The 12,728-nt window shown below is 30.7% G+C and overlaps 1 protein-coding gene across 1 annotated transcript; it reads left to right on the top strand.

Moving 5' to 3' along the window:
* The first annotated feature begins 4,883 nt into the window (after nt 1-4,883).
* LOC114195306 (sugar transport protein 5-like) lies at nt 4,884-12,397 on the top strand. Its single transcript, XM_028085724.2, has 4 exons — nt 4,884-5,122; nt 8,176-8,495; nt 11,002-11,631; nt 11,740-12,397. Exons 1-4 carry the CDS (start codon nt 4,987-4,989, stop codon nt 12,190-12,192), a joined length of 1,539 nt encoding a protein of 512 aa, XP_027941525.2. The 5' UTR covers nt 4,884-4,986; the 3' UTR covers nt 12,193-12,397.
* Nucleotides 12,398-12,728: the final 331 nt, after the last annotated feature.

A 12,728-nucleotide genomic window follows, 5' to 3' on the forward strand; every position in this document is an offset into this window, starting at 1 on the left:
GAGTGTTTGAGTGTTAGGCGAAGTGTGAGCTCGCCCAGGTGAGGAGGGACTCGCCTAAGCGAGATTTCGCAGGTTAACCAGTTCAGCATGCTCGCTCAAGCGAGGAACCTTAGCTTAAGCGAGAGAGGCCTGGTCGCTTGAGTTAAGGCTTCTAGCCCAAGCGAGTTTAGTGCAGTTTATGTGTATTATTTGTACGCTTTGATGAAACATGGATCAGGAGATGTTGTTCCATGAGCGGGTAGGTTCATGGATGGTGGATAACATGTGATGGTTCGTATGTTCCGTGCTCATAGTTGAGAGATGTTGCGTGCGCGGAGGTACGCAGCTTATGGATCACATGTGTTGGACTACGGGCGGGTAGGTCCGTAGAGTAGGACTACGAGCGGGGAGGTTCGTAGAGGCAGGACCACGAGCGGGCAGGTTCGTGTGAGCATCATGAATCCTGAGTCCATGACTAACCTTGTTGTATGTTAGTGGTTGAAAAGCCTTGGGATGTGTTGAGAATGTAACCAAGTTCTTTTTATGATAATAAGATTGGGTGTTTTATATTATTTAATTTATGTGGTTTTTCTTATATTGTCGAGCTCACCCTTTCTGTCTGTGCTTGGCGATGATCGTGTAATTTTACACGGGAGCAGTTGATGATACAGGTAATGCTGCTAACACTCGAGATGGAGATAGGGACTAGCTGGGAATTAGAGCTAGGGATTTACTATGCTTTAAAGTTTTATTTGGGACTTATAATAACCTTTGGAATTATTTTGTTTATTGAATGATTGTTGCATTGAATATTAAATTTTGTTTTATTCCCGCGACGGGAATTAATAAAGCTGTGACGTTCAAGCTTCTTTTTATATCTTTAAATATTTAATTAAGTAATATCTTTTAGGGATGTTACATAAGGTATCATTATTTCCGTACAACATAATTTCTTTGAAGTGTTTGTAGCTAGAAGGTAGTGAGACAACCAACAAAACAACTTTATCTTCATCATCAATTTTAATATCAATATTTTCCATATCCAAGAGGATAGAATTAAACTCGTTAAGATGAGATTGAATAAGGGTACCTTCAACCATTCAAATGGTATATAAGCGTTCTTTGAGACGAATCTTGTTTGCAAGGCTCTTGGTCATGTATAAAGACTCTAACTTTAGCCATAATTCAGCAGTGGTTGTTTCATTTGCTACTTCACAGAGAACCTCCTTTGATAAAGAGAGTTGGATTGATGATAGTGCCTTTTCATCCAACTCCTCCCACTGCTCATTAGTCATAGAAGCTGGCTTATTTTCTATTCCATCTAAAGCCTTCTTTAATCCACTCTGGGTTAGAACGACCCTCATTTGGACTTGCCAAATAGAAAAACTAATCTTGCCATCAAACTTCTCAATGTCAAATTTTGCAGACATTTTAGAATTTCCAACTAAGAGCTTTGATACCACTTGTTATGGTATCGTAGCATGCAGAAGCACAAGATCGTGACAATTGAAAATTAAAGAGAAGTAAGTAAAAGAGCAAGAGAAATAACACACAAGGATTTACGTGGAAAACCTCTTTTGAATGTAAGAGGAAAAATCACAGGACAATAATGAACAAAGTTTCACTATGAAAAGAAGAGTACAAAGCTCTTGAATGGGAACAAGAATCCTCACCAAAATACACTCAGGTGTATATTAAAAAGTGTGTCTCTCTAAATATTTTTCTATATTTTTATTCAACTCATGGAGATGTTATTTATAGGCTTCAAAATTGAACCAGTCAATAAGTCATATGAAAAGTCTTCAAAAATTGCACTAGTAAATAGGTCATATGAAGAGTCTTCAAAACTTAAGCAATAAACAGGCCATATGAAGAGTCTTCAAAACTTATGCAGTAAATAGGCCATGTTCAAAACTTAAGTAGAGTAATGATTAATAATTAGTGCTTAAGTAACGTGTGGTATTAAGAATTGAATGAGAACCACATATTCTAACAGAAAAAATAAAAGAGAATATGAGAAAAGGAAATGGTGGAAGAAGTTTGATAAGAAGAAGATTTCCATAATCGTGAATGTGACAGAGAATGAAAGAAAGTTATTATAATGAAAGCCAAATGAGAGGCCAATGATATAATAGTTAAGAGAGATGAGAAAGGTTGAATTTTAAGTCGTGAAAGCCCACACGTGTGTATGTGGAGAAGTGTTAGGAAAAATTGTAATATGATGTGTCTAGGTGTGAGGCTTTAGGTTACACGTGTCTAGATGTGAGACCTGGGATTAGTTCAATATGAGTCAACGTTGACCTCATTGTGATGAGTCGTTGTTATTAACTCGTCCTATACTTTCTTTCTTGTAATACATTCTTGAAATCTTTCTTTGTTTGTGTTCCCTGATTTCTGTAACTATTCGGATTAATATTTCTGGAATTACTTTTCTCATATTAATTGATGTCTTGTGTACAATACATATTTGCTTATAATCCATATTATAACTTGAGGTTAGAAAAAGGAAATACAACCTTCCATATTTAGATCTATATCAAAAATTAAGGATGACTTTTATGCAATATTTCTCTAGTCAACCTTATCGAGCACATAAACATTTTATTTTTAAAGATCACTAAAAAATTATCATATATTTTGAAAATGTATATGAAGACCTACAATATATTTTTTAAAGATATAACCATTTTCTTAAAACTACTTTGCGATGAGTGCAGTGAACCTTCTTTATTTACTATGTGAAAGTCTCCCACTTCTGAGAAAACTCTTGCTATATATAAACTTTTCTTCAATATCATTTGTTATTGTACCTATACTAAATAATACTCAGTTTTTATTTTTATCTTGGAGAAAGATTAAGAAAAGATAATTGTGAATGACTGATCTACTTAATTAGAATCAAGTTTTGATTAGTGTAACTTTTTATGTGTTTATTAAAGGATAACTAGATGTAACTAAATAATTATGGGTTCAATAGTATAATTTGTTATGTTATTATCTTTCTAAGTTCATCTATTAGAAAATTTAGTAGATCGAGAGAAAAAAAAATCTTGTGACTTTATTCAACTCTCCTTCTAGAGTCTCTCTATTGCAGTAGCGGACCTTACATATGACTAAGGATGGCTCCCCTTTTTTTTATTTAATTTTTAATATTTATTTTAAAATTATTTTTATACATTATTATATTATTTATATTAACTTTTTTAAAACTTCATGCATAGTTTTTTCTTTTTCATTTTTTTCTTATATATCTTCACTTATTTCTTCCATTTTTCTTTTTATTTTAATTTTCACTCTCGATCTCACATTATTTTTTAAATAAAATTGCATCAAAGTGGACTTAAGAAGTTAAGAAACACTTTGTTTGGACTGATTAATTTTTTCTTTTGAATAAATGTGTTTTCTTTTTAAAAAAATTTCTTTAAAACAATATGTTTTGTGATAAATTTGTCTATTGTGTATCATTGTGTATCACTTAAAGGTGATAAATTTATCTTTTTCTAAATAGGTTAGTAGTAATAAATTTATATTAGAAAAATTATAATAAAGTGTAAAAGAATTTATTCTTTCTTTTTTCAAGGAGAAAAGTTGTTATGGAGATAAAAAAAAATGCATCTAAGTGAATTAAACCTGAGAAATTTCATGTGAACCCAATAATTAAAGACAATTAAAAACAACTTTCTAAAGTTCTTATAATTAGATACAATAAATTTAAAAAATCTAATTTGACATCCTTGAACCTTTTATCCAAGTTTCGCCAGTGCTCTGTTGCTTCATCCACTATTGCCATTGTCAATTTTCATTGTCGTTGTTTATTTCTACGCCTTCGACACATTCATTTTGCATTAAATTGTCCCAATCGCTCGTTTGCCCACAAGTTATTTGTGTCAAGACACGAATTATCTAATACCCATCTAAAACCACTATATTGTATCTAAGTGGAAAATTTTATGTAACCAATACAAACAAGTTATTGAGTCAACTTATGTTTTTCTATGAACTTTCTAATATATGTTCTATAATTCGAGTTCAAGGAAGATGAACAAATTCGAGTTCAAGGAAGATGAACAAATTTTCCTAATTGCAACTTTCCCCCTAAATTGAAAAATTAACGTTAATTAGACATATGTACAGTACACGTAACACACCCTAATACAAACCGTGCCACCTGTACAATACTCCGTTAATAATTTAAACGGCGTTACAAAAAAGGACCAAATAAAACATGAATTGCAAAAAAGAGGACCATTTTAAACATTTTGTAGAAATGAGAACCATTTTAAACATTCTGTCAAAATGAGGACCATCCGCAACAAACACTACGAAGATGAGGACCAAAAATGTATTTAAACCTTATTATAATTATCCTTAGTTACTTTCAACGATACTCAGGATACAAGTCATTATTGAAAGTTGATTGCAGTTAAATACAGAAGAAGTTTCTTAATATATAGGATGATTGTTACAAAAATTGTCTTTTTAAGTTACATGTAACAATAGTTATAACTATTGTGATATCATACACAAACATAACATTCTAAAATATGACCATAACTCCTTTCTTAACACTGATTGAAGAATCATCGATAAATGCATATTTAAGCCTGTTATAAGTTAAGTTTAGGATCTATAAGCATTTAATGAGTAATATTTTACCAAAACCTTATGGAAATTGAGTTAGAGGTGGAAACATCATAATACTATTTAAAGATTGAAAAATGATTATTTGAATTAAGCAGTAATATTTTAATAAATAATAACACAAATGATTGTATAAATAATATTAGTCGTAAATATTATCATCCGGTGAGTGTTGTTGTAATACGTGTCATTGTGCATTTCCTTTTCTTGAGAGAGGCAATTGCAAAAGGAAAAGTATAAGGAAGCCCCACACACTCCCACAGTCTATTTAAGACCACATTTAATTGCCTAGTTCTTGTGATGAACGTCTTAAAGAGTGCTTAAAAGCCATAACTTGGAGAAAGGAAAAACAGAGGCACCCAAAAAATGGCCGTCGGAGGGTTCTCCGTTGATGCATCTTCAGCCAGGAGCTTCGACGGCAAGATCACACCCTCCGTTGTCATTACTTGCATCGTTGCTGCATCCAGTGGCCTAATTTTCGGATACGACGTCGGAATCACAGGTACTTTCATAAACAATTTTACTATTAATTTCTAATCTTTTTCACCGGTGTGTCAATTACTTTCTCTGTTTAAACAATCTATCAAGCACAGTGTACGCATTATAATTTATTTTCGTGATAAGCGTACGTCTTTTCTACCGGAATGACGAACAATAAAACCCGGTTTTTACCCAAACAGTGTACCGTTTTTTTACACAGATTATCAGAACGGATATGTTCAAAAAAGTTACAGTTTAGATAAGTCGTATCTAACTTTCACGATTTTATTACTCAGTTATCGTAGGTTAGGAAAGCGACTATGAATTTCAATTTTCAAAGTCAAAAAGAAACTCACTAAAGTCGTCATTGAGTAAAGCGACTTAGAATTTTATTTTAAATAGAAGTCGTGTTCTGAATGTAATTTAATAATTAAAACTAAAGTCGTGAGATAACTAAAGTCGTGAATTCAGGTAACGACGACCAATTTAATTAATTTAGCACTAAAGTCGTCTCATAACTAACGTTTTCAATTTAAGAATTTTTGTTTTCAAATCTTGGTACATGGACACGACTTTTATTTTGTATGTTTTTCCTCGCACATACTTTAAGTAATAGAAACCGTTAGATTAGAATAGAATTTGTTTAACAGATAACATCTTATTATGCTGGAATGACAATTTTTTATTTCAAGAAATACTAAGTCTCGGCTACTTGTATGTTTTTATGCTAAAATATTTTACTATGTAGGTAGAAATTGTTTATTATAGTATGTGGGTCGAAAAAATTTTAAAATAATTCAACATATTGTTTCTTAGTTTAGTAAATAATTATATAGTTTATTTTAAAATCAATATAATATATAGTTTAAAAAATAGTTATATAGTTTGTTATAAAATTAATATAATAATATAGGTTATATAACATATTTTAAATTTAATAGTTGTGATAATTAACTTTTGACTTTTATGAGATATTTTATTTCTAATTAATTCCACGTGGTTGTAAAAGAAAAAAAGCCTCTGTCATATTATTTACAAAACTATCAAAAACAAATTCAATTTATTATATAATTTTTTATCCCAAATATTTTAAAATTTAACTTTTGCAAATATGTTTGTCTGTTGGTTAAAAGTTAATCGGATAAAATCTAACTTCGCAAAGAAGTTGAAGTGAGTAAAAAAAAATTATGTCAAATCCCCATGTGAGTTTTCCTAATATGTATTATTATTTTTGAATAAAAATCCACTACAGAAGTCGTGATCATTGGGAACGATTTGATTTTTGAGACTGTACACACTAATCGTGCATTGAGAACACGAATTTTAATTTAAAAGAAAAAATAATTGAAAATCGTGCGTCCAGCTCAAAGTTAAGTCCACTTACTCGTCCAGCTCACGATCGAGTCCACTTACTCACAGTTGAGTCCACCACTTTTGATTTTAAAATTGAAATTCAAAATAATATTCTGAACTTAATGATTTCTGCAATTTGAATGATTAAATAGTGAGTTAAATACGACTTACCCAAATTGTATAAATTTTTTTAATCTGTCCGTTCTGTGTACAAAATACCCCATTTCGATAAGAATAAGCTGGTTGTTGCGTCCTTTCATTTGTTAGTGTGAGCTTGTCGTGAATTGTTATGAGAAAAGAGTGTGGTGTTTGGTTTGGTAATGGCACATCAATTGGACCAGCTCTGCCCCTCTTTTTCTTTTCTGTCTAACCCAGTCAACTTATTTTTATTTGTATTTTTGTAAAGAAAACAAATATTTGTTATTTATTACAACTTTTCTGATCATCAATGTACGTACAGAATGAATGTAGAGAGAAATAAATGAATTATAACCAACCAAAAATAGAGATATTTTGGCACCTTCAGAGTTATATACAACTCTTAACTGAAAAGTAACCGATAACAAATAAAAAATAAACAGTACATATAGTTAACGTGGATAAATGTGTATATCATTACGTAACTATATATAAACAGGAATATTCTTTTTTATATTTTTTAATTTTAATTTTATCTTTTAAAATATAATTTTTTTATTAATTTTTTTTCTTTTTCTTTCTTTATTCATTAATATTTATTTTTTCATCATTTATTTATTTATTTATTTCACTTTATTTTTAGTAAATATAAATTTATTTTTTATATTAATTTAATATCATTACAATATCATTCTCAATGATATAACATCATGTATATTCAAAAGATCATACACACGATAGTGTTTATCTTTACATTAGTAAAGAAATAAAAATAATTTTTGTAATTGCTATTAAAATCATAAATGTTATTAAATTTATAAAAAATGTGTTTTCAAAATAAATAATTGTAAAATAAATATTTTTAAAAAATAAATTATTTCATTTTAAATAATGAATTAATTAAAAAAAATTGTGAAACATAAATAGTTAAATAACTAATAAAATAGTTTATATTGATAAAGGTAAAATCAGTTTAAAAAAATACGGTTATAAAAATAATTCTTTTCATTAAAAGTTATAAATAACAATTTAATTTAGTTTCATTAATACAGAGAAGAAGAAAAACTGAAGAGAGTGGAAAAGGTTTAATGTTAATAAAAAGTTAAAGAATCAAATGTTTCTTTAATTTGGGTGAAACAATTATTGCACTGTAATAGAGAGGAGTACCCAGTAAAAATAATGTTTGACAAGAGACACAATTAGTTCTAACTATTCTCGCTTTACAACCAACCAATTGCATTAATTTGCATGTGACTCTTCCAATTAACATTTTAATTATACAATTCTGGTTCCCACAGCAGCTACCATTTAAAATTGCAGTAAAGTCTTTTTGTGAGACACGTGATTCATTTTTGTTAGTTTAGTCTGCATTTCAATTAAGTTTGCCCAAACCCTGTGTTTAATTTACAATAAGAGCATTTGTGTTTTTTAATATAGTGTAGATTATTTAAATATATTTATAAACTATTTTTTTTTTTGAAAGAAATTTATTTTATTATCTTTTTAAAAGGTTAAAACTATGGTGATGATTTGGGAAGAAATGAAGAATTTAATCGAAACCAAAATGGTGATATCTGATTTCAGGAGGTGTTACGACGATGAAACCATTTCTTGAAGAATTCTTTCCATCAATACTGAGAAAGTCTGCAAGAGCTGAAACAAACGTGTATTGTGTGTATGACAATCAATTGTTCACACTATTTACGTCCTCCCTTCATCTGGCCGGATTAATATCCTCTCTCTTGGCCAGTCGTGTCACCACCACGTTGGGTCGGAGAAACACCATGATCTTCGGTGGTTGCATCTTTTTTGCCGGTGGTGCCATCAATGCTGCTGCTCAAAATATTTTCATGCTCATCTTGGGTCGAATCTTACTTGGCTTTGGGGTCGGTTTCACTAATCAAGTAAGTATAATTTTTATTATAAATCATATCTTAGTAATTTTAATTTTCATCAGGTGCTTCTTCATTTATGCGTTTATAATAAAAGGTTTAATTAGGACATTTGAGTTTAATAGCTTTAGTTGCTACTTGGTACAGTTACGACACTAGCTTCAATTCAATTCCCATAACATAAAAGTCGTCTTCCTTCTAATGTAATTAATTCGTTTATTATAGTGACACGTGAGGCAATTGTTTTAAAAGTTTATTAAAATGGACATATTTAAAAAAAAAAATTAAGTTGAGTCAAGTAGTACAATTTTATTTTGAAAAAGATGAGTCAAGATAATATAATTTTAGTCTAAAATATGTTTAAAGTTGAAATCACATAACACAATTTTAATCAAGAGCATCGGTACCATAATAATAAGACTTCTACCAAAATTGAATTAAAGTCGTATTATTTGATACAATTTTAGTTTAAAATATATTGAACTAAAATCTTAACATTTTGATATGACTTCAACTTAAAAATATTATAACTAAATGGTCTATTACTTGTCATTTTTAAATGGTCTAATATATGCGTGATGTTCTAATGATCTATGACTTACATAAATAGATTATGACATACTTAAATAGTTTATTAGTCTTGTTTAGTTTAGATATTTATCTTTTTCCTTTGTGTTTTCCATTTCTCTTCTATGTATTTGAATGTTGCGTATTTTTCTCTTTATCATTACTCAAACATATCCGTAATAAGTTTTGAATTGTATAAATTAGAAAGATATTTTTGAATCATAAATATATTTTAAAATTATATTTCGAAATATTTTTTTTTAATATTTTAAAATATATATTTTAGAAAATGTTTCTAATTTGGACATATTTTTTGGATCGTGAAATTTGATATAAAGGTAATTCTTACCTTTTTATTATAATTTTAATAGGATAATATGATATTTATAGATTTTATTGATGTGCAGGAAGAAACAATCATATTCCTTTTGCCTCCATAAATTTGTCAAATTATCCATTTATTTTTATCTTCATTTTTTGTTATCTTCCTTCTTCCTTCAGTGGTACATCCCTCTTTCCTTTCCTCTATCTTCATTGGGCCCATCTTCTTCCTTCACTTCCATTGACACCCCTTTCCTCCACCAAACTCTCCCTCACTCACCACCTTTCTCTTTCCTTTCTTCACCTTTTTCCTAAAATTACATTTTGGATTATGTAATCCGAAAACTATTTTTTTTATTCTGATTTTGGAGTAAACTGAAGACTACAAGTATTTTTTATTTTGTATTTTGAAATAAATTGTGGACTACAATTTCAGATTGTGCATTACACATAATACAAAAGAACAAATGCATTTCAAAATACATATAATCCAAAATATAAATTTTGTATGGTGAATTTTACATTTCAAAATATATTTTTAATATTTCGGATTATTAAAAAAATATCTATAATAATATATAAAAAAAATTATTTTTTATTTACATTTTATTATTCCAGTTTTATCATTAATTATTATTTTAAAAATAAAATAATTTATCTTTAATCGTTATTTTAAAATTTTATTTTATCTTTAAAAATTATTTTAATTTTTTTTACATATGTTTTATTTTTTAATTTTACATTTAATAACTATTTTAAAAATTAATTATGTAATTATTAATGATCTTAACTTAAATTTTTATAAAAATTAAAAAATACAAACACACAGTTCAACGGTACATATGTTTTCGTTAGTAAAATATTAAATATATTTTAGAATATATAATCCGAAATAGAAATCAAAACTACGATTTAGAATACAATTTTTGTTTTTCAAATTAAGTTTTCTAAAATATTTTCAATTTCTGTATTCTGAAATTCAAAACAAAAAGAGAAGATAAATTAAGAGTTTATGGTTTATGAAAGTGCAGGAAGAAACCGCCATTAAACCATTAAACCAATTAGAGGTTGAGAATGGATCGAGAGAAATCTAAGGAGTGAAATATTAGGGCATATTTGTTTCTTTACTTGAAATTTGTCCTCTTTCTTTCAAAATAAAAAATCGTTTGATAGGACTAAGCTAATAAAATTATTATCGAAAGTAATATTTTTCTTTTCAATGTTTTTTTAAAAATTAAGAACATACTTACCTTGTATTCTTTTCTCTCACTTCTATTATCTAGAAACTAGTTTCCTAAAACTATTTAAAAAGAAAAATGTAAAAGCAACAACATAATAAAACACATCCCTATTCTTTGTTTTTTCTTTTTCTTCTGTCAAAGGAAGTACCAATGTTCTCCCTGTTATCACCATTTGGGTATGAAACTTCTGATGATTTCTACTTACGAAATAACTTAATGAAGTCAGGATCAGGATTCTAGATGAGCTATGAGATCACATATTTGTGGCAATAAGACCAAACTTCTCTCTGAATAATTTAAAACAATTACATTGAATAAAAAAATTAATGGTAATTATTTAAGATTTTCTAATTTATCATCCCTGCAATGTTTCAATTCACAAATTAAAGGCAACGCCAGTGTACTTGTCGGAAATCGCTCCACCCAAATGGCGAGGCGCGTTCAACACGGCCTTCCAGTTCTTCATCGGAATCGGCGTGGTGGCGGCGTGCTTAATCAACTACGGTACGGCGAGGGTTCCATGGGGGTGGCGCGTGTCACTGGGCCTCGCCACGGTCCCCGCAATCATCATGACAATCGGTGCCTTGCTAATCCCGGACACTCCCAGCAGCCTAGTAGAACGCGAGCACATAGATGAAGCCCGAAATGCCCTTCGCAGAGTTCGGGGCCCCGCCGTCGACGTGGAACCCGAACTCCAACAACTCATTAAATCGTCGCAGGTTTCCAAAGCCATTGAAAAGGAAAGCGTTAGGACCATTTTTGAGGAACAGTATCGGCCTCAGTTGGTGATGGCGTTCGCTATTCCACTTTCTCAGCAGCTTACAGGGATCAACATTGTAGCCTTCTATGCTCCTAACCTCTTTCAGTCTGTGGGCTTAGGCAATAACTCTGCGTTGCTTTCCGCCGTTATACTCGGACTCGTCAACCTCTCTTCCATCCTCGTCTCAACTGCGGTTGTCGATCGCTTTGGCAGAAGATTCTTGTTCATAGCCGGTGGCCTTCAAATGTTTCTCTGCATGGTACGTCATTCCATTCTTTAATCAAGCTTTAATGCATATTAGATGATAACAACTCTATGGTTTTGTTTGTGACCGAGTCTGTAGTAAATTGTTTTGATAATTGTGAAGCTTGCGGTGGCTATTGAGCTGGCAGTGACGAGTGGTGTTCAAGGTACACAGAACATTTCAAAGGACAACACCATACTGGTACTAGTGTTGTTTTGCTTCTACGCTGCAGGTTTTGGTTGGTCCTGGGGTCCTCTTTGCTGGCTAATTCCGAGTGAGATTTTTCCCTTAAAGATAAGATCCACTGGACAAAGCATAGCCGTTGCGGTACAATTCTTCACCGTGTTTGTTCTGTCTCAGACTTTCTTGACAATGCTTTGCCACTTTAAGTTTGGGGCTTTCCTCTTCTACGCGAGTTGGATTGCAGTCATCACCATCTTTGTCATACTGTTCTTGCCCGAGACCAAGGGAATTCCTTTGGATTCAATGCATGCAATTTGGAGCAAACACTGGTATTGGCGAAGGTTTATTGTTAAAGGACAAGTTAGCCAAGATAATCTTCCAATGAATAATTAGTATTGGTACATAGAATGTTTGGTCTTGTTTGTAGGTCTAAAATAAAATTATCCGCATCTTGTATACCGTGGCTACATGCATAATGTATATGAATGCAAGAAAGCCTATAATTTATGGTTCGATGTAGGGTTGAGGAGCAATCACATCGGATTCGGGTCTAACATGTTCAATCCAACGTAATCCATATTTTATATTTTAAAATTCATTCCAATGGAGTAATATGTCGGGTATGAATACAATTTTATATATGTAGCTTCATTTGAGTGGATTCATTAGCTTAAATCAATTAATAAAAAAAAACGACTGAATTTAAAAAAAAAAAAAAGAGGAAATTTGGCAAAAACAAAATAGGTGATTGCTTTTGGAGTTGCACTGGCTCGTGACGACTCACGGTTTCTGGCAAAGTTTAGTTTTTAGATCTACACTCACGGCGGCTCCTGGTGAACGTTGTGTTTACGTGACCGTTCATGGTGGATCTGCTCTAGAAAAGTTGTATTTTTTGTTTGGGTTATGCGGTGGAGCTTCGGTGAATGCCT

The sequence above is a fragment of the Vigna unguiculata genome, chromosome 8 (assembly GCF_037176805.1).
Source record: "Vigna unguiculata cultivar grain cowpea cultivar isolate G323 ecotype 2 chromosome 8, ASM3717680v1, whole genome shotgun sequence".
In the NCBI taxonomy this organism is placed as follows: Eukaryota; Viridiplantae; Streptophyta; class Magnoliopsida; order Fabales; family Fabaceae; genus Vigna; species Vigna unguiculata.